At 42.4% G+C, this 22,612-nt stretch overlaps 1 protein-coding gene across 50 annotated transcripts in view; it reads left to right on the top strand.

Moving 5' to 3' along the window:
• The window catches only part of nfixb (nuclear factor I/Xb), a 145,699-nt gene extending 134,214 nt beyond the window's left edge, over positions 1-11,485 (top strand). For 31 of the 50 annotated variants that reach the window (XM_085785283.1, XM_085785302.1, XM_085785309.1 and 28 more), the window contains 3 exons: positions 2,956-3,131; positions 6,885-6,976; positions 11,112-11,485. In XM_085785283.1, coding sequence (XP_085641409.1) covers positions 2,956-3,131; positions 6,885-6,956 — 248 coding nt within the window. In that variant the 3' untranslated portion in view covers positions 6,957-6,976; positions 11,112-11,485. Of the gene's footprint in view, positions 1-2,955; positions 3,132-4,864; positions 5,013-6,884; positions 6,977-11,111 lie in introns of all 50 variants that reach the window. The other 19 variants (XM_085785277.1, XM_085785265.1, XM_085785263.1 and 16 more) reach the window with 1 other exon arrangement.
• The last annotated feature ends 11,127 nt before the right edge of the window (positions 11,486-22,612 follow it).

Below are 22,612 nucleotides of genomic sequence, written 5' to 3'. Positions count from 1 at the left end.
TCCAGATTCTTATTGACATGATTTTTTTTACAGCGTGGAAACTGTAACCCCACTGTGGGTGAACGTGTCTTAATCCATGCTGCCGAGGCAACAGATGAGACTGTAACTTGCTGTGTGAACCATCCCATCCTCTACAAGGCTGAAACCAGGAGGCTCACCATCACATCAGATATCAAACGCAAGCGAAGGGGCTCCGACAATAAATCACCACTCTCTTAATTTTATCACCACAACACAGATCGAGACATCCTCCTCTCCTTGGAAAGTGCACATGTGTGAATTCATCCAGTGAGGCAGCTCACTGGAGATAATTACCCATGTGCTTTAGTTCTGTAGCGAGGCTACATCAAAGACTTTTTAAGCCACCAAGCAGATGTGAAGCACTGAGGTTGACCGCCGTGTCATTAAACCCTCCTCCGCGGTTGTTGACAAGACCCTGTGCCTCTTGAGATGTAGCTACAGCAAATCAAATCTGCACTCACACATATACATATTCACACTAACATGCGCACACATGCACTGTATCCTGTCCTCATTGTAGCCAGCAGTGGTGATTTATACAGTTGTGATGTGTTTCTTTTTTTTATTTTTTACACAAACCGTAACAGCGCGCACGCTGGAGCTGCTCCCGCGCTGGCGTGAAAGTGCTCACCACATCATCAGCGTTTGTTGTTGTTCTGTGTGGAAGACAAGATCCGTGGGGATTTAGGGTTTTTGGAGCAGTGGGATGGAGAGGCGTGTTGGCGCTACGGCTGCTCACAGTGGTGCTGGTGGTGCAGGGAGGTGGTTTTGGTGAATTTGTCTCTGCAGCCACATCCAGCCGTCCTTCCCCTGTACATGCAGTGGTTCCAACCAGGGGTGCTCAGGCCCCAAGGAAATATTATGAGCTAGTTCAGCTAATTAAAAAACAAACAAACAAGAGAACGTACTGTATAGGGAGACTGGTCCTAACTGGTTGGACTCTTTGCTGCTCATCTTTTTTTTTTTTGTTATCAAATTTTTATTTTCATTTTCAAGTCAAACAAAAATATTTCAGGGGATACAATATGAATTCTCAGAGAAAGACAATTAGCCCTCGTCATTCTTTTTCATGCCTTTATTAGATAGTACAGTGGAGAGAGACAGGAAATGGGAAGGCAGAGAGAGGGGGAATGACATGCAGGAAAGGGCCGGCCGATGCGGGATTGGAAGTGGGGCCGCCTGCAGCGAGGACTGTAGCCTCTACACACAGGGCGCCCCGCTCTGCCTCACAATGTCCTGTTTCTTTACCCTGTCCTGTCAAAATAAAAGCATGAAAAGGCCAAACAGATAACTAATACAAGAGTTTTTTTTAGCTCTTAAGTAATAGTTCAAATGAACCCTGACAGTTTAATAGTGTAAAAAAAGAGTTTATTATGGATAAAAGTGTTAAATAACATGCAGTCTGAAATCAGTGAAAATGAAGACATCTGGAACATGTGGGGGCATCGTTGAAGGGCTTCTTAAGTTCATCTGACAGAGCTTTGGAAAGGATTCCCCCTGATCCTGTCTCCACCACCCCACCTCACCCAATCCCACCCCCTACCCGCCCCCATAGCCTTTGGCCTTCACCCAGTCTCTAATGGGATTAGCACGGGGTAGAGGGGGGGGGCTATAGGAGCAGGGAGACAGCTCCACTGAGGAGCAGGCAGCCTGGCATGGGAGCAAGGTGTTGCTGCGCTCAGAGGCACAGGCCCCTGTCTGGGGGGTAATGCAGCGGGGTTGGCACTCTCATGGAGTACACTCACACACACAATGTATAAGATGCGAGCACCAAAGAGTGTTGGCAGCTCAACGAGGGCAGCTGGGGGGCCTGGATGGGGATGGGGTGGGTGTCAAACTGGCACGGCTAAAAGGAGAACAGGCCTCTAATACAAATCAAGGAGATTTAGTAATGGATATAGGTCTGACAGAGAGGTCTTTGTGTTCTGTGATTGGCCTCAACCAACTGCCCCCCCCCCCAAACCACACCACACACATTCAGTCTAGACCATAAGTATTTGGACAGTTACACTTTTTTTTTTTGTTGGTCAGGTTCTGTGCATCTATATTAGGATAAATATCCCACACAGTTTTTCAGTATTGATGTAAATCTTCTCAAATTAAAGCTGAGACTTGGCACTGTGATGCGGTCTCCATTACTTTTACTTCAGATTGCTGGAGCACAGAGCCCGAGGAACAAAATACTGTGCAATCATTTGATCACTTAAGGTCACGCGCATACGTGTATATCCGGGGATATGGGGCTCCGCAGCCCGGTAACAGAAACGCATCAACTGCATCCATCCATACGATGTGCACGTACAGATTAGTTCTGTCATAGAAAGAAAATGTGTCAGATAAAAAACAGCTTTAGCATCTGAATGCCAAAACGGCGTCAACGGCGGTGAATCACACCCTCAAAACAGCACACAGGCGTGCAGGCATTAAGACCGGCTAATTTAAGACAGTGCTCAATGACGGCTTTGTGCTTTTTCTCTTTACAAGCTCCTTGGATCCGATTTCAGAATGTGTAGCATTTGCGTCTATTGTGTTTGTGCACCTTCAGGTGTGTGTCTGTCTGTAAGTCTGAATGGTGCTGAATTGTTATGTAGTCTGTGTGTGTGCACATATGAAAGCAACGTGTGTGTGTGAAAGCTGTATAGATTTACTGGAGTGATCATAAAACATTATGAGCAATGCCCATAATGGCCATTAGCTTGAAATCAGCTTTTCTAGGGAAAACAACATTCCTTTCATGTACGACATTTTAGAACCAGATCTGAGCTTTTATGGTTTCCAGTTGTGATGTGATACTTCTGCTATCTTTCATTAATGACTTCATCCATCTCTTCCATCTGTAAGATTAAGTAAGAATTCAGTGTCTCATGATTTCCTCTCGCTCTTTTGCGCCTTTCTCTTCGTATGTTCCCTCAATACAAGCATCTCTGTCCACAGGAAGTCCCCGTGCTTCAGCCTCGGCCCTGCACTTCCCGTCTCCCTCCATCATCCAGCAGTCTAGCCCCTACTTCACCCACCCAACCATCCGCTACCACCACCACCCTGGACAGGATCCCCTGAAGGAATTTGTGCAGTTTGTCTGTGCTGATGGCTCGGGGCAGGCCGCTGGACAGGTAAGCCTCACCGCGGCAAAGGAGGAACTTTATTACCTTTACAAATGTCCCATTTATTTAAGAAGTAACCTGCACTTACATTTCAATAATAAGACTTTTTCCTGGAGGGACATTGTATGAAGATTATAAAAGTTATCCAGTATTTATAAAACAGAAAAGGGAGTGTACAGAGGCAAGGAAAGGCCATGGCAATTCGTTTTTTATGTGCAACTGCTTTATGTTGACAAAATGTATAGCACTGTGATATTTTATCTTGCAAACCACCAATCAGAAAGATCAGAAAATATTTTTTTATGTATGCACATGTAGAATATACTAGAATTATATTATGTTTTATATAGTATATCCACCTTTTTCCGAACGTCAAAAACATACTGTAAGCCGGTTTTGCTCTTCCGGTGGAAGTGAATGTTTGCGTTTCATTGTTTCAGTAGTCGCGGTAAACGCATGGATCTTTTTTTCATTGAAAATCTGTAAAACGCATGGATCATCACGCCAGCTTTTAACAATGGATATCACACAAATGGCCATCCATTGTTAAAAGCCAGTGTTAATAGATCCATGGGTTTACAGCAACTATGACAACTAGTGAAACCATGAAGTGAACATACAATTCCACCGGAAGAGCAAAACCGGCTCCCGGTTTGACGTTCAGAAATGTGTGGATATACGATATATGATATGAAAAATAGAACATTCTATTCCACATAATAAAATGTGGAATTCAATGTAAATATACAATAAATGAAGGAAGAAAGAATTCAAACCACATAAAATTATCTTTTCTTCCATATTAACAATTAAGTATAAATTGCTTTACTTTAAATTAAAAATTAATTGACCTGTTTTTGCTTCTATATCTGTGCATATTGTAGAAATGTCACTGCACAAGTCCTACATGACATTTCTCTTCAGAGTAATATTAGTGTAACTGTGAATCAGTTTGAAGGAGAGCGTAGGTCAAGGCATTTTTTTCTACCTCCTACATTTTAGAGAAACACATCCCATAGCATTACAAGTGCAACACAAGCGAGCACAAAAGACATTGGTTGGTGCAGCTGATCTACAAATATGTGTACTGTCTTGTCTGTCATTTTGCCGTTTGCTGTTCCAGACCCCGACGTTCCCCCTCCCTCCCCCTTTTTTCTTTTTTCTTTTGCTCCACCCAACCCCTCAGAAGTTACAACCATCAGCACGAGAGTGAATCAGTGTCACGGCACACTTCAGTCAAGCATACCTCGTCCTGTGTTATGTCATCGTGTTTCTGTCCTCATCTCTAGCTGTTACGATTTTAGTTTGGAGTTTTGGTTGTTTGGTGCTGGTATTGTTGGTGGTGTTGTGCTTGTGTAGACAAGTATTTTGCCATTGGTTTTGATTTCTTGCCATCTTCTGGACGAACCCAGTCAATAATTTGCTCACTTCCTTCCTCCACACCTCCTCCACTCACCACGGACCACTCTTGTGGAACCTCACCTCCAGCTCCAGCTCCCACTCCTCTCAATCCCTGTGGTGATTATTATTTTTCACACCTCCATAAAAGATGCCGTCCACATACATCATTCCTTTGGTTGTTGTTTCCCACCACCTCCTCTCCCTCCTTCCACCATCGCCTCCCTCCCTTCCGTCATGGATATTTTTTTGGACTCGGCCTCCCGAGCTACGTCCTCTTTTTTCATTCCGTGTCTGCGGACTGTCGCATGTCGCCCTCCTGACCCTATTTGTGTTGTCTGCAGCCAAACGGGAGCGGCCAGAGCAAAATGCCAGGCTCCTTCTTGCTGCCTCCACCTCCCCCAGTGGCCCGCCCAGTGCCCCTCCCTATGCCCGACTCTAAACCCAACAGCACGCCCCCTGACGGCGGACTCTCCTCGCCCGCATCTCCGTGTAAGTGACCCCGCAGAGACCATTCTCAAAACCAAACCAGCAACAAAAACAAATTGAAAATCCCCCCTCCCCTCTCCAGAGAAAAGACCCCTGCCATTGTTCTTCCTCCAACTTTGTGCCATCATTGTTCCTGTGTATCCAACATCTCACCTCCCTTAACCCCTTGGAGGGCTATGGAAGCCAGCACAGGACAAACTGTGGAGCTCAGTAGAGTAGATCAAGGCCACCAGAGGTTGGGTGAGAAATATCAGTCAGAAAAGGACTTCATGGTGATCCTCAGGGTTCTGTGTTAGGCCCCCGTCAGTTTCAGTGGCTCCTTCTGCTTTGTCGGGAATGGGAGGTGCATCATCACCCCAGTTCTTCTCCCTCTAAATCCTCCTTTCTTCTCCTGGTGGACTCTTCAGCAAATCTTGTGGAAAAACTTGAGAAGACTTTGACTATGAATTAATTCTAAGGGCACAAATTTAGGGCAGTTAATTTATATGGACTCCAAAACACTTCAGTACAAATTGGGACATTGGTGGAATCATTAGTTTTTGGTTGAGCTGATTTTCTTGATGGGATTTTTTGTTTTTGTTTGTGGTTTGTTAGGAAGGATAGGGTGTGTACCTAAGGTGAAGGAGTGATGTCAGTCCACCCGTGGGGCTTGCTCACACTTCGTTTGTCTTCCTCACCTGTGTAGGAGGGGCACTGGATGGAGCACTTTTTTTTGTTTTTAGCTTTCCTTCAAGTGTAGTGTTTTCGTTTTACCCCCCAGTCAGCGTCTCAAAGTCTTTTATGTCTTATGTATGTTACTCCAAGTCTTAGAAACACATGGATGTATATCCATACACATAAATCTGTCTCTCTCCTCTTGTCCTTCTGCCTTTTCCTTCACACAAACAGACTCACACATGCACAAGTCTGCACACTGCATCCTGAATCCCTCAGTGAGATTCAAATTATGGAGTCCGTAGGGTGCCTCAAACTGCCCTAAATTTGTCAGAGACTTTGATGCAAGTGGGTTTTAAATGTCCCTGACTGATGCTCAATGTCAGGATTCTGGTGTGCTCAATCACTTCCAACTGAGTATATTAATGGGACTTAATCATTCAGAGAGATCTAAGTTTGCTTACCAGATTTTGGCAAACTTCACTGTGGAGTTTTGATGACCCAAATACAGCTGTACTTTCTACTCAAATTAATTTATACGCATACGTTTTAGCTACAGTGATCCGGTAGGTTTACCGTAGTATCCTATTAAACTTTACAGCGATAACAAAAGTTGGAAATACACACATTCACTTTATTGCCTAGACTAGAATTTGATGAGAAGACTGATACAACTCTCACATTTGTGCAGTCAGCGTGAGGCTAAGGCCTGCAGCTAGTTAGCTTAGCTTAGAAACACTATGGGACAGAGACAGGACGGTTAGCTAGGTGGCTATCGAATAGTAATCACAAAGCCGTTAAGTAAAAGCTTGATATTCTGGAGAATTCAGTCTGTTACAGAGAGTTACAGATCGACACCACTCTTGTTTGTGTGACTGTTTAATGTTAGCATAGCTTAGCATATTGGAAACAAGATGAAATAGCAAGTCTGGCTCTGTTCAAAGGTAACAACCTTTGATTATTAATGTTCAACAAAATGATAGTCAATATTACAGTAAAAACATAAGGTGGTTTTATTAGGGTGTTGTGTGTCAATAGCTCTAGCCACATATTTAGAAAGACACATGAGCTGCTGGTCTCTTCTCATCTTACTCTTGGCAAGAACGTGAATAAGTGTATTTCCTAATGTGTCTGTTCTATTCCTTGTAGATTGAAGAGGAAGTTTGGGCAGTGTTTGTCTCTCTGTGCTCTGATGTCTGTTGTGTTCTTCTGTTTCCACAGCATACTCCACGCCAGGCGCCACAGCTCCCAACAGGTTTGTCGGCATCGGATCACGGGACAACAACTTTCTGAACATCCCGCAGCAGACACAGGTAGGAGTTTGGAGACAATTTCGGCAGCTAGTCTCTGCGTGTTAAAACAAAAAAGTGAGAGGGAAACTCGTCTGTTTTGACTGCGATTACCGGTCAAACTCAGGAAACTTATTAACTGTGTGGATGTGCGCCAGAGTATTTCTTATTCCCTCACTCTCCCTCCTCTCGTCTCACACCATCCCACAGCGCACCGTCAATGTGTGCATTTGTACATCTGTATTTTACTGTACGTGTGTGGTTTACCATATGTGCTCAACTGTTTATTTGGCCCATATGGAGCCTACCCTTCAGACAGCAGGCCTTCTCCCTCGCTGCCTTCCTTTCGCTCCCTCTCCTTGATACCTTTCCTTCCACTCTTCCTGCCAACCCACCACACACCTCCCACTCCGCTTCACTTTCTAACTCTTTTTTTAAGCTCCGTCCTGCTCTGCACTCTTCTCACCCTCGTATTCATTTTCTCTGCCTTTCACTTTTTCTCTCTTCCACCTTCTTCGTTCCTTCCTTTCACTGCTCTGCGCCGCGTTCATATGCCTCCTCCATTACCACCAGTACTTTTCTCATTAGTGTCCAACCACACCCGCCTGGAGCCAGCTCAGCTCCGCTCCTCGACACATGGAAACCATCTGAAACTGCTCTGCTGATCCCCTCCCTTGTTTCTCTGCCCTCCGTTCTCTCACTTTTCCTCCCTTTCCATTTCCCCCATTCCTGATCTTTTCTGCCCCTCTGCTCGTTACACTCCATTCTTTACTCTCCCTCCTCTTTTTCACTTCACTCTTTATTTCCTTTTCTTCATCATTCCCGCTTGAGTTTTTCCTCTTGTTCTTGATAATGATGTCTTTATGTTAACTTCACACTAAACAACCTACCGTCTTGAGTTGTTTCTTTAGTTTGCCCTGGCGTCTAACCCTAACCCTTACATCCACAAGTGATTTTCAACACATCATCCCAAACCTATGGATGTTAATACGCTATTACAACAGCCTCCACTCCTCTGGGAAGGTTTTCCACCAGATTCTTGAACCTAGCAGCAGGGAGTCGCCACAAGAGCAATGATAGTGTGATAGTGAGGTTGGGCAGTTGGCACTGATTTATGGTGATAAAACCTGGGTCAGTCTTCCACTGTATCCCAGTGGTGCTAGAAAGGGGTTGAGGTTAGGGCTCTGTGCGAGCCGCTCTTCCACACCAAACTGGGGAAAATAATCTTTTTTTATGGATCTGGCTTTTTGAACAGGGTCATTATCGTGTTGAAACAGGAAACAATCTTTTCCCCCAAAGAGTTCCCCACAAAGTTATTGTCTAAAATATCATTGTATTCTGTAGCATTAAGATTTCCTTTTATTAAAACAAACCATCACAACACTACCAAGAGTACATTAAAGCATATGGACAGGAGTATCTACGTACTTTTGGCTGTGTTGTGTGCTTTTGTTAAAAAACTCATAGATGCTCAGTCCTCAGTGGGTCATAATGTCTGAAGTATGGTTTTACTTTTCCAAACACAGCACTAATTGTTTGCATGTGCCTGTCAAAATAAGACACTAAAGATTAATGATCCACGACAAAAATGATGAATTACTAAACAAAGAGTCTGTCAGAAGTGAGTATGTGGTGACTGGAGGACAGACTGCAGAAGCCCTCACACTGACAACAGTGGGCATCATGCGCCCTCCAGTGGTCAGCGATGGGCACTGCAGCCGGAGGCAGCGGGGGCGGGGGGGTGGGGAACCAGATACCAACAGTAAAGAGAAAGAGAAGAAATGGAGGGAACAGAGCGTCAGAGTTTCGGCCCTTATAGAAGTCACGTCTCGGCCGTCTGGTTACCCCCGGCAACCAGACATGATGTCATAGCCAGTTGATCTTGAATTTGAGAAGGGGTTGCTCGAGAGGGGGTAAGGGTGGGGGGGGGGCAGGAAAGAAAAGAGGGTGGTCACTGTCTGCTGCCAAGGATTTAGTGGGAGTGTTCATGGGAGATAGATGGATTGTGTGTATGTGTGTGTTTGTAAGAGCACACACAGAAGGAGAGAGAGTAACTAAGAAGGGAGAAGTCACAATGCCCTCGGCCTGCTGGGACGGTGCCCGGGGGAGCAGGGGAGCTGAGAAGGGCAGGAGGCAGAAGGGGGGTATTCATGCGACCTGTTAGAGTCAAACAAAACAAAAGTCTGCTTCCCCGGAGGCTCCGAGTAGTTTCCAAGGCTTGACTTGTAGAATGTTGGCGCAGCAGCCCGCGGTGCCAGAGCCTGCAGGCCGAGCGGGGCAGCCAACAGCAGCCACGCTGACCCACTCCTGCTCCCTGCTCACGCTGAGTGGGAGAAACCCAACGTGAAGATGGCACAAGTGATGGGGGAGCGTCAGACTGCCATCCCCCTGCTGCTGCTTGGCCATTAGGAGACATGCAGTGCCTGGCCAAACTCAAGACATATTGTACTTCACTCCAGAAATGGGCAGGATTGATGATGGAGGCCCAGATGACTCCTCTGTCACTCACTGTGTGTAGCCCTACAGTCCTGCTAAAAAAAAAATGATTAGCAGCCCTGAATTTCAAACACACAATTAGATATGTAAATCTGAATTAACCAATTTCATATAACCAGAATGTTTGAATAATATATCCATGGTTACTTAACAAAACATAATTGTGAAATAATGCAAATACAAACTGTACCCTGGATACATTTATTGGCACCCTTTGGATGAACTAGAAATTTGGTCTTCAGTCAAAATAAAAAAAACACTCAGCTGTACTTAATATTCAGCATCTACATGACCTGAAATAATCGATGAATGATGGTTTTAGTTGGTGTGTAAAAAGAGGCCAATTGTTTCCAGTTTCTCTTTCACAATGGCCAAGACAAGAGAGTTGTTTGACAACATTAGAAATGCTTTTATTGAAAAGAAAAGACAAAAGACACAGAGGCTAAGGGGCAAGCTCCAGAGACATTAAAATCCCTGTTTCAACTATTTATAATGTTATCATGTTTCATTGTGACAAAACAGAAGATGCTATGAAGAGATTGCACTAAGAAGCAGCTCAATGAGTAGTCAAAACCACAGCACAAGACGTCTAAAGCTTCAGGCTCTGGATTGGTTCTTTCAGCTTTTCACACTAAACCAAGAAAACCCTCCTACAGTAAAAAAAAAAAACAAAAAAAATGGTGAGGGTTCTGTCATGTTGCAGAGATGCTAAGCTGCCTCTGGTACTGGAGGCACTGAATCTATCAAGGGAATGATGAAATCAGAGGATTATCAAAGCAAGACGTGTGTGACCCAGTGTCAGAACATTTATCTTAAGATGAAGGTCGACCCAATGCCCAACTCCAGCAGCACCAAAGGATGGTTAAAAAGGAAAAGATGATTTTGAACTGGCCAGAAATGAGACCTTAACTAAATTCCATTGAAAACCTTTACTGAGATCTGACCTTTAAACAGCGTAAACACAGAAATCAGTGAAGGAGTGGAGCAGAACCGAACAGAAACAGAAAAGTCTTCTGAGTGGCTACAAAAAATATCCTTTCTTATGTAATCTCTTTCTAATAATATATTATGGTTATTCAAAAGACGCTTATTAATTTTTTATAGGTTTAATCATGTTCTTGGAATTCAGAGATGCCAATGATTCTGCCCAGGCCAACAGTGTATGAGTTATTTTTAGGGATTAAATAATAAGTGTCAGTTGTTTGTCCTGATATAATATTTCTTAATAGATGTGTATGTAATGTACAAATATTCATATTCCCCAGAGGATGAATTAATGTTGGTTAAGCAAGTATGTGTTTTTTTTTTTTTTTTTTAATCAACCTATGAGAAGCATTAGGTCCTTTCCAATGTTTCCAATACCTTGGTCAAAAGCCACAGCAGTTCCACTACAATAGATAGATTCCACTACAATTTCAAGAAATTATGACCTGAATGGCTGAGAATCTGTTCTAACACCATGGATCAACTGATGATTGACCCAAGAGGGTTTGATGTCCATCCAAGCTTTGGTCCATTGTGCCATTGTCTTTAAAATCACCAAATTGCAGTTGGCTGTTATATTCAGAGGTGTCTTATTTATCTTGCCTATACCAAATCTGTCTGGTTGTGACATTAATGTAATCTCCCCCTCCACATCCCTGTCCCTCTTTCTCTTTTGCAGTCTTGGTTCCTCTGACAAGATCTGTGTACAAACCAGCAACTAGAATTCTTTCTTTACAATCGGAAATAGAAAAACAGAGAAACAACCCACAGGATAACTATTGTCCTCCAACCAACCAACCCACCCAGCCACCCACCCACCGACCCTGACAGTATGTCTCACCTGATACAAAATACAACCAAGCAACTAAGGAAATTGCAGCAGCACGATACTTTTGGAGGAACTCTGGACTCACTTACCCACTCAGAGGGAGGACCCGTTTTAAACAAAGGATGGATAGATGGAAAGATGAATGGATGGACAAGCGGATGCCAGGATATAGGGAAGGGAGTAAGAGGACAAACAGCACCACGCAGGCATCTCTCCTGAACAAACACAACACCCCACCGAACCAGCACAACACAACACAGCAGCAGCAGCGCAGGAGGAAACAGCGGTCAGCTTCTCCTACTTTGTGAAGACGCATTGTGTATCGAATGGCAAACGAAAATCAACTGTCCAACAGAACCAGATTTTCCAGACAAAACGTTTCAACCTACAAAGCTACGCCCAGCCACAACCTGATCAGAGCAAAAGACACAATTAGGTCTCCAATGAAAGCTGCAGTCCATGCTCCTGTTATATCTGTCATCACCCAAAACTAAATCAAATTGACAAACATTTCTCTCTCTCTCTCTGAATGACCATTGACTCTATAAAGCCCCCCCCCCCCTCTTTGTACCCTTACTACTAACTAGAGAGAGACCATGCCAAAACATTTCTTGATTAAGGGTTGCACTACAAGCTGAATCAATTAACACTAATCTTAAACGATGTGCACTATTTACCTACAAGGCATGGGGAGGTAAACCAGACTTGCCTATCAAGAGTTTTAAAGAGGAAAAATCAAAGTACAAGAAGCCTTCACGTGTCCTCAAAACCCCCATCGTTCAGTTCGACAGTTCGACAAATCATTGGCCTCCGCTCCCATTTCTCGCACCCCCCCCCCCCCCCCCCGCACAACACACTCACTACAATCTGTGCCATGACCACAGCATGTTATGTACAATTGAGAAAAAAAACACACACACACACACACACAGTTGCCCACTCTCACAGTTTAGATTGTAGTATTTATAGGTAGTGGTGTTGTGTTATCATATTTTCATTTTTTTCCATATTCAGTAAAAGCCCAGTGAAGTCTACCTATTTGATTAGACATCCAAACCAACACACAGACACACACACACACACACACACACTGAGACCCAGCGTGTGTACATCATTACCGACAGTTTTCACGACTATAGACAGCAGCTATTGATTCCCCTTTTTGCCCTCTTGTGATGTAGATGAATGATTTTGTTCTCTTGTGTGTTCTCTTATTTGAATTTATTCCTTTTGGATTTGTACTATTTTATAATTGTTTTATATTTGAATGACAGCACCTTATAGAGAAACACAGTGGGATGTTTAAGCGGCATAGGCAGGGTGGTTAGCTAACCCGGATCAAATAGTAGTTGCAAAAACTTAAAGGTTCAGTATTTTCTGGAAAATACACGTATTCATTTTGTTACAGAGGGCTACAGGTGGAGAAAGTCGATACTCTTTTGTCTGTCCACTAAATATGAAGCTACAACTTATTAAAGACTGGAAACAGAGGGAAGCAGATTGCCCTGTTTACAAAACCTGGAGTTTGAAAGTGACAAACTGCCGTTTTTGTTGTGTTTGGGACGTGGCAGCTCTTCACAGCCCAGAAATATTCTGTCTCTTAACCCTCATAAAACGGTTAATTTGTGTTTTTAGACTTTGGGTTTTTATACAGATTACACAATAGGTGTGTTTTCATTTACCTGTGTGAAAACAAGTCTATTTTGAAAAGAAACTCTTTATACGCTCTTTATACTCTTGCATTAGCTGGTTTTTCAGACTATTTGACAAAGCATTATCTTTGTGAGGGCTTCTCAGATTCAGAGAGAATGCACAACAATTTATTACAGATAACATTTGGTTGGGCTTGTCTTGACTGGACAGAGCCAGGAAAGATGCTTTCACTGTTTCCAGTCATAATGCTGAGCATCAACTGGCCATAGCTTCATTTAGTTCCTTCAGGCACAGGAGTGGCATCCATCTTCTCATCTAACTCCCAGTAAGAGGGTAAATGTGTGTATTTTGCAAAAAGTCAAACTTGAACTTGAACATGGTTTGTTTGTTCTCAGTGCCAGATGAACCCGTTTGCCACACACTGTGCTGCAGGACCACACAATGCAGAGTTTTGACAATCACAGGAAGCCTATTTTCCGGGAACCTACCTGCCCCAACCACACAGGTCAAGAAAAAAAAAAAAAAAAGCTTCTCCTATTTAACCCAGGTCCAGCTGCTGACTGGTGATGGTCATACCAGAGTGATGGAAAAGCAGAACGGTGGAGGGAAGGTTGCTGAAGATGGGACCCAGAGTAAAAGAGAAAGTAGCTCTTCTTTCTGTCTCCCTAAAGTTTACCCTGTTGTTTACACTCCCAGACGGGCCGCTGCTCCAAGAGCAGAGGGAGCCACACTGTGGAGCAAAATGAAATATGTGACATATCTGGCTGTTTTTCAGAGAGGGTTTTCAGTACGAGGATCACACATGTGCCCAGTATTTGAAGGTGCACAGGTAAAAGGATATGGGTTGCTATGGTAATCCCCCCCCCCCCCGCCCAAAAAAAAAAAAAACATGCGTGCACACACACACATATACACACATGCACCAGCACCCCCCCACCCACCCCCACCCCAACTATTGTGAACCGATGAGCCCCTGATGATCAAAACTGCACTAAAACAATCATGCCAGCCAACCTTGTGAGTTTGTTTTTGTCGAGAGAGTTACAGTAGATCGACCACCACTTAGTATTCCAAATCAGTGGATGTATCACTGGGATAGAAACACACCTGTAGAGCACAGATCGCCAATTCTTTGAACACACAGACTTAAAAAAAAAAAAGAAAAAGAAAAAAAAAAAGCCCACTCACTATTAACTCAAACACATCCCCAGTGCCCGACTGAATTTAAAGGGAAGTCTTAAACATAGACAATCTGAGGAGGCCTTTATGCTTTTAATTGTTTGAAATCATTAGCCCATACACATTCAGACTGATTCAGTTATCTCCTGTTAAAAGTTGAATTCAAATCATCCATCCAACCTCACAAAATAACTGGACTGCCTGGCCATGTTCTTCACTGCAGGGAAACACAACATAGTTGGCCAATGACTGGCGACCATCTCATCAGCTTCGTAGAGAGAACTAGCTCCGCTGAGTAAGACGTTAATGATGGCTAAGGTGATTTCTTTTCTAATCTATGGAAGTGCCTCTGTATTCCCATTATGCAATTTGTCAAACATGAATTCAGGTTCTTTTTCTCACATATAAGCTATAGTGAATGGTGAAAATTTTATGTCAGGAGAGGGGAAAAAAATGGTGACAGCTCACTAGATAATTGCAAGCATCTTTATATATAATACACATATATATTTATAGATATATACATTTTTTTTTATTTGCAAGATAAGCTCTGTGGCAGTCTAGTTATTTTTTGAAGCATGGCGTACATCGCACAGTCATAGGATGCATCTCAAAAACTGCTGATTTGAGCTAAAGTACCAGTCTCTAAACCCACCACTCGCATTAAATGACAGAAAAGGAAAATCCATGGCAAAACACAATAGATACATAGACAGTGATGAAAATGTAGTTGAGGATTTAAAAAAAAAGAACAGATTAGGTTTTGTTGTTTTCTTTCTTGTTCTGATGGGAAGTATTGTTCTTGAAACTAAATGATGTATGTTGATTGAGCCATGTGCAATGCCTTGGTAGAGGAATTGTGTTTGTTTGTTAGCAATTGTTTGAGGGTGTCACGAGAAAAGAGGGAAAACCCTCAACATTTTTTTCTTTTGTTTTTTTTTTCTTTTGTTTGTTTTTCAAGTCCATGTGCTCTAGGACTCTAAATATAAGGGTGTCCCAGTCTTTGTAAGTAAGTTTGAGGAAACTGTTTTTAATTTTCCTTTTGTTTTCTTTTTTCTTTCATTATTACTTTTTTTTTTTAAAGAATTTTCATTTCTAATGATTTTATTTCAAAATGTGGGAGGGCTGAAGGAACAATTTTGCAACTCATAAAATATATATCACTATGAAAACTGGTGCTTTCGTAAAGAATAAAGTACATTCAGTCTCTATTATACATAAATAATAATAAACGAAAAAATTAAGTGTTATCATAAAAGCAAATTTTAGGAAAACATGCATTATTCTATTTCTCTTTTTGTATTTACCAAGGGGGGAGGGGTTCATTGTACGAAAAGGTTGTTGTGACAAAAGGCATTTTTCCCCCCCAACCTTTACACCACAGCAGAGGGACAGTCACTGAGGGGAGAAAAAAAAACATCTTTTCCCAGACTGTCCTATCTTTTATCCAACAATAAGTGAACCTAACGTGGGACATAGACAAGATCTTCCCCGATTTGGGAGATGCACAAATATGGATTCCCATTTCCAAGAGAAACAAAAGAACAAAAATTCCTGAGCGATGTCTGGTGAGATTTATTTTAGTTTTCATTTGGTGTCGATGTCTGGTTGGTTCGGCGAGAGGGAATTGGCGACCTCAGAGGGATGCTGTCATCAGTTCAATAAGAATGTGAGCCCCACCCCCCCTCTCTCCAGTCCCCCTCACCCCTCTCCCCTCCTCCTCCCAATCTCCATCTCCCACTGTAAATGATTATAAATATTTGTTTGGTGATGTAGTGTTATAGACTCAGAGCATCTTAAAGGTTGTCCCTAAAAAGTGCCTTTTGTTCACAGATTCCATCTTGTAATCCTGAGTGCCCATCTCAAAAGAAAAAAAAGTCCCCTCCTTCATACTTCTATATCTTTCTCTTCCTCTTCTTCAAGCTTTTTAAAGCAGTATACATAGTACTAAAGGAAATTGGTGTGATTTAGTTCCTCTTTTTATTGTTGAATAATTAAGAAAAGCTGCAAAAAGACAAAAAAAAGAAGATATTTTCTGTCTTGCTTCTCTTCCTCTGTATCTTGTCTTCTGTCTATCTTGGACACTGGAGTAGTCTGTAGCTGCGTAACCTTCTCCTTCCTCCCCTCCCTCCTTTTCTCCTTTCTCCCTTTCTCTGAACGGCGGGGTTAAAAAAAAAAATCAAAAAAAAAAAAAAAGAATACGCAAAGATTTTTTTGTCTGAGCAGAATGCAGTTAGCTCACATGTTATTCTTGTCTGTACGCTTCACATTGTATTACCATACCCATCTTCTTCAGCTTCTCCATTCAACAGCTAATGTAAGTGAACAAGTTACACCACGGGGCTCTGGGCTGGTCTGAGGTCAGGGGCTGGTTACAGGGCAAAGAAACAGGTTTCCCCTCTGGGAGCAGTCAGCGACTAATGAACCAGGGCGGAGGGATGAAAGCACTCATGGGAACTTTTTGGTTTTGGTCTTTGGCGAGGGAGATGACCAGTAGGACTGCTAGTATAGGCAGGTTTGTTTGTAATCCTTGTTTCTATCTATTTATTTTTTTTATAATTGAATTTGGATTTGCTTTTTTGATTACTTTTTGTCATTGTTACTGCATATCTTAGGCAGCGCTAAGACGCTGCGTCGAGACCTTCAATTATGCACCTTTCTAGTGGTTGAATGAGACCAGCTATTTAAAAAAAAAAGAGAAAAAAAAGGAAAAAAAATGAAACAAAAATAACTCAAAGCACCTTATAAAGCGGACTGGTTCCACAGCGCGGAGACTGAGAGGCTCAGATTTAGCACAATCACTAGAAATGTTACGCTTTGTTTCAAAATGTTGTATTGATCCACCACCATTGACCAAAGTGATATGGTTCCAAAAGCTGTAAAGTGAGCAGACCTGGGTGACTTGAGGAGAAAGCACCTTGAAACTCCACCAGCAAAATCAAGTGATTAGTTGTTTTTTTGTTTAGTTTTTTTTTTTTTGGTCCTGCAAAAAGATTATAAAAAAATAATTCAATATATGCAATTTTTAATTTCCTTCATCAAACAAATGAAGCCAGCAGCAGTATTATCTATCTAGCCTTTGACAAATGAAAGCGCCACAGTTGAGAAGCCATATCAGAGAGGAACAGGTTGCACGGAGCAGTGTGTGAGTGTGTGTGTGTGTGTGTGTGTGTGTGTGTGTGCATGTGTGTGAGAGTGTGTGTGTGGTTTGTCAGTACCTGCCCCTGCACTGTTCAAAGAGCCCAGTTGGACCCTGTGGCCAAACCGTCCGCCATTTTGTTTTCTTTCTTTTTACAAAAAACAAAAAAAATTCCTTTGTTTGTTTTTAACACGTTTTGTAGGACGCTGGGCCGTGTTTAGAGATGTGTAGACTGAGGCCCCTGGCCGGCCTATCCCCTCGTCTCTGGCCTGTGCCCCCTCCCACAATGAGTGCCCCCCTCCTCCTCCTCTTCCTCCTCCTCTCCTTAGAGCAGCATCCAACCCTCAGACGCACCTCCCAGAGCCCATGGTGAAATGCATGTGTTAATTACAGTTTCTTTTCCATAATAATAATAAAAACAGTTTGAAAAGAGCAACACCTTTACTTGATTGAATAAAAGGATGTTCTTGACTGTATCATGCTCATGTCATCTGTGGTTATTACTATGTCATATCAGTGATGGACAAGCTGCCTGTGCCTCAAGCATGGACATGTTTGCATCAATACAACAATACATTTCAAAGTATTGCATTTAAATCCATCTGGAGTAAACATATCTAAAATATCAAAAGTAGAGCTACTCAATACAGCTACAGCAGGAAAAAAATGCTTTCTGCTGTCCCAGACATGATTATATGTGACATTAAATAATACTTTGTACAGTGTTTAGTCCAATGGTTACCAACCTAGGGGCCAGGCCCCTCCAAAGGGGTCACAAGGTCACTCTGAGGGGTTAGTTAACAGGTTAGAAATATTTGGGTAAAAAAAAAAATTAACTTTCACCCCGCAAACAGAATTGTATTGGTTTATACAATATAAGTAAAATTAAGTTTCAAATAAAGGAGACATTAGCATACAAGAGCCTATTTCCCTTGTGAAATATGTTGGAGTAGCCTAGCTACTGGCTAATTTATAAATAAAGCATCTCAAATTATACGAGGAATGTTATTGAGGAATGTAATTCAGTTGTAAAGCAGCATCAATCAATATTTTTTTTTAATATAAACAGGTAAAATGATCATGTGAAGGAGTTCAGTACAAACTCTATGAGGACACGTGCTCTCAGGTGATCATCTTTGAGCTAGCTGTTGTGATTATGGTCCTTGGTAGCCTTGGTTGCTGTTACATTTGAGACTCATAGGTCACATCAGCAAGGCAAGAAGATCTGATCAACCACAGTGCACTACTACTACTACTCACCTGTCCAGCACCAAAGCACCACACAGTGAACCACAAGCTAGTGGCCGTTTAGCCACTCAAGTTCTAATGGGTGAGGCACAGGGAATTAGGAGTTAACATTGGTGTTGGTGAGAAAAGGGATGAGGTTTGGCTCTGAACTCGCAACAATTAATGCTAATGCTAACATTAGGTATGTAGCAGTGGCATTAAAGGGATAGTTCACCCAAAATTGAAATTTCATAATTTCTCATTATCTACTCACCCTCATGTGGACTAAGGGCTGGGATAAGTTTCAGAGTTATCCGTGCCTTCTCTGAGTTACAGGGGGTCTAGGCGTAGCAGTGCATGTCCATATGACGGCTGCAAATGGATACCAACTGTCTTCGTAACAAAAAGACACACCAAAAAACATCCAAATACCTCCATGCTGCTCGTATGTAATGTCCGTCTTGTATTGAAGCCCCGAAATGCGAAATTGTCCTGAAAAAAATTAAATAAGTCTATTTTTCAAGCTTGTTTTGTAGCGGAAGCTTCTCGAAGCTCCTCTTCCTGGTTCGTCAAATTTGGACGAACTGGGAAGAGGACAGACCCTGGTTCATCCAAATTTGACGAACCGGGAAGAGGAGCTTCCGCTACAAACAAGCTTGAAAAATAGACTTATTTAATTTTTTTCGGGACAATTTCGCATTTCGGGGCTTCAATACAAGACGGACATTACATACGAGCAGCATGGAAGTATCTGGATGTTTTTTGGTGTGTCTTTTTGTTACGAAAGACAGTTGGTATCCATTTGCAACCGTTATATGGACATGCACTGCTATGCCGAGACCCCCTGTAACTCAGAGAAGCCACGGAGGACTCTGAAACCTCTCCCAGCCCTTAGTCCACATGAGGGTGAGTAGATAATGAGTGAATTTTCAATTTTGGGTGAACTATCCCTTCAAAGCAAATAGCTCCTTTAAATTGGTAACTAGCTGGGTCAAAGGGGGAATTGATGAAAATAAAAACGCCCTACGGAAATAGGCTGAGCTATTTTTTTTTCAGAATAAAATGTTATGCATAAACAATGTATTATAATTTTGGTTTACCTATCAATAATTAATGTATTCTCAGTTGTTTTCATGATGTGGTCCACTAGTCATTCAAGATGGAGGTAATTAATAATTTTCCAGACAGAAATGACTTGTTACTCTTCAGGTGTTCTTACTCATGGGATCTGCAAAGCCGGTGTATGTCTGGTGAACTGGAAACTTTACCAGGTGTACATGTGATGTCATTGTGACAGTGGCAGGTTTTCCATGCATCTCATCCACTGCAGGCCGGAACAGTGAGACTGGAGGTGAGTACTGAGCAGCTGACCTACACACAGATAGATGATGCTGCTGCTAATTGAGGCAAAAAGAGTCAAAGGCCTGAAGACTGCTGATATTTAATGTAGCACTAAGATCATGTTGATGCTGTTGGACAGTTTCCTGTAAAACTGCCATCACACACACACAATCATACTGGAGACGGTTTGTTTTCTTGTACAGTTAACGTCTGTTCATGGACCCACAGTGACCCTCAATAGAGGTTACCACACTCTCCCATCACACACACACACACACACACAACCAGGCCAGCAGGAAGCTTGTAGTGGACAGTCAGGCCATCTGTGCACATACAGTATGATGGTGATGATCATGGGTGCAGATCCGATGTCAAGATTGGGGGGGGGGGGGGGCACAAAAGTGATTTTTTTTTTTTGCCCATATGCAACTCATACCATGCTCCCATAAATCACAACTTTGTAGAGGCTCGCCAGATCATTCAAAAAGTAGGCTACTGCACAGGGACTCATTTACAGTGCTTACCTTTTTTGTTTATTTGTCCTAAACAGCCAACAGCACGTATCACTGCTTACTTAACTGTTATATTAGTAAATCATAATCTTAAGGGTCTCGGATATGTGATGTCTACTCACGTTCTTATCTTTCTCCTCCCTCCGACCCTCCCAGATCCCCAATTCTTCTCACCATCTTCCTTTTTTCCCAGTGTATGGGACTAATTTAAACATGATTAATTGATATGGATGAATATCAAAATATGAGGCCCTAAGATTGAGGGGTTCGTTTTTTTAAAGCCTGCTGATGTCATCAGCGTCTGTGTAAGAAAACCATTCATTTGCATCGTGGTGGAGGAGACCAGAGATGGAATATGGAGTCAGAGATATATTTGTCAAACATTATTTGTTCCAACATTTTAGATTCACATCTAAAATGTTAAGTCTAAAAATACTTTTGTTAAATTTTTAATAATTTAGGGTATTTTTATTGGGGGGGGGGGGCAAATCATGTTTTTCAGAAATTGGGGGGGACATGTCCCCCCCGCCCCCCCTGGGAACTGCACCCCTGGTGATAATGGATTAGACCTGCTCCTCACTGATCAATTCATTCTCATTAGCTGGTTTGTGAGTAGCTGAACCTCATTATGCACAATGTAGCCTTGATACTGATACACTAATCTTCCACTGTATTTGTTGACACTAAGCACTGGTCTCATAGTCCATGGTTGGAGGCAGAATGAGTTCTAAAGAGTGGCACGTTTATAAAATGAGTAAAACTTAAAGGAGCATTATCGCAAATACAGAAGTAATAGCATAAAATAAGCTGAAATATGCAAAAGATAGGTCGAATTTACAAAGAAAATAGCCAACAGTGTAGTGTCCGTGGGGCAAATGCAGAATTTGTCTTTGTTATGACACAAGCCGGCCCAGCGCGGCGCCTGCTGCGTTCGATTGCACTTGGAACTGAGAAAGATCCGACCTCCAAATCGGAAAAATGCAATAGCCTAGTAAATTGTAATGTAGCAGTGTTAGGCTGCTTACAGTCACTGAATCGCTCGGTAGGACACTTTGTCTCCACGTCCATGTGTCTTTCTTCAGCTGTCCTCTCAGCGTTATTAATGCGTTAACGCAAAATGATTTTAAGGGCACATTAACGCGGGCCACTCCGTAGTTTTGGAAAACAGAGAGGCTGCTTCTCTACAGACGCGTGTATGTGTGTGTGAGTTACTACGGTTACAGTGACGTGCACGTCACACCGACGATCGTGCATTTGTAGGAGGAAGTTGTAGTTGTTGCCGTTGTTGTGCACGATGATTTATTTCTTTTCCCCAATCGCACGTTCATTCAGAGGTAAGGGAGGAGGGAGGAGGAGTCTTATAATGTTACAGAAAACCTGCATGTTTTTTCTCCTCATGTCCTACACTAGAGAACTTGTTCTTCTTATCACCAAACGAAGCTGCTCTCTCTCCAACAGCTGATTTTTAAATACCATGAAGCCTAACATGTATAGGGGAGGGTAGAGACGCCCACTTGTTTCTATCTAATATGCTCCGCCACTGGCTCCATCTAGTGGCCGAATTAAGAATTTGGATTTGCGTTAATGCTCCTGTAAGTGTGATTTATGATCACTGTGCATCTCTTGTGTTGTTTCATGTTTGTGAAGTCATTTTATCTGTAAGTTCTGGTGAAGGTGAACCTGTGCCTGTTGTGATTCATCTGTTAATAAAATTATGTCTGTGGTCCCACCACCGCACCGCTTGAAATAAACTTTTAAGTTGAGCCGACTTGAAGCGTTTTTCAACGGATGCACACCAGGTGCCAGAAAATTTACAAAATCACAGGTGAGTCAATTTTATGTCATTTTTAATTCAGATCTTGATCTTAAGTTTCACTAGATTCGGAGTTAAATTTGAGACTACATTTGGCCAGATGAAAGGTACATTAAACGCCAGTCATCCACACACCACTACATGATTTTAACAGAAATTCCAGATGATTTGGTTCCCTCTTGTTTCCCTTAAGGTTTTTTTTAAGTGTCTGAAATCAACGACACAAGGCAAGAAATGTGCTGTTGTAGGCATGGTAGTACAATGTAGTAATCTGATAAGCCAGTAGAAGAGAGAAAGTCATCTGATGGTCTGGGTGAGACGCTGCTAAAGCCACACGCAGATGTTTTTTTTACTCCTCACCGAGCAGCACACAGATCTGCCTGCAAAAAAATGCATCCAACAGCTAAAATGTTAAATGTATGGGGTTTTAATCATTTTGGTTATGTAGTTCATGTAGTGTGGTCCTCATTCTGGTAAAGTGGGGAAA

The sequence above is a fragment of the Trachurus japonicus genome, chromosome 8 (assembly GCF_045865225.1).
Source record: "Trachurus japonicus isolate A0001 chromosome 8, Traja_1.0".
NCBI classification, from domain to species: Eukaryota; Metazoa; Chordata; class Actinopteri; order Carangiformes; family Carangidae; genus Trachurus; species Trachurus japonicus.
Note: the sequence above shows the minus strand (reverse complement) of the source record. Positions and strands in the feature narration are given on the sequence as shown.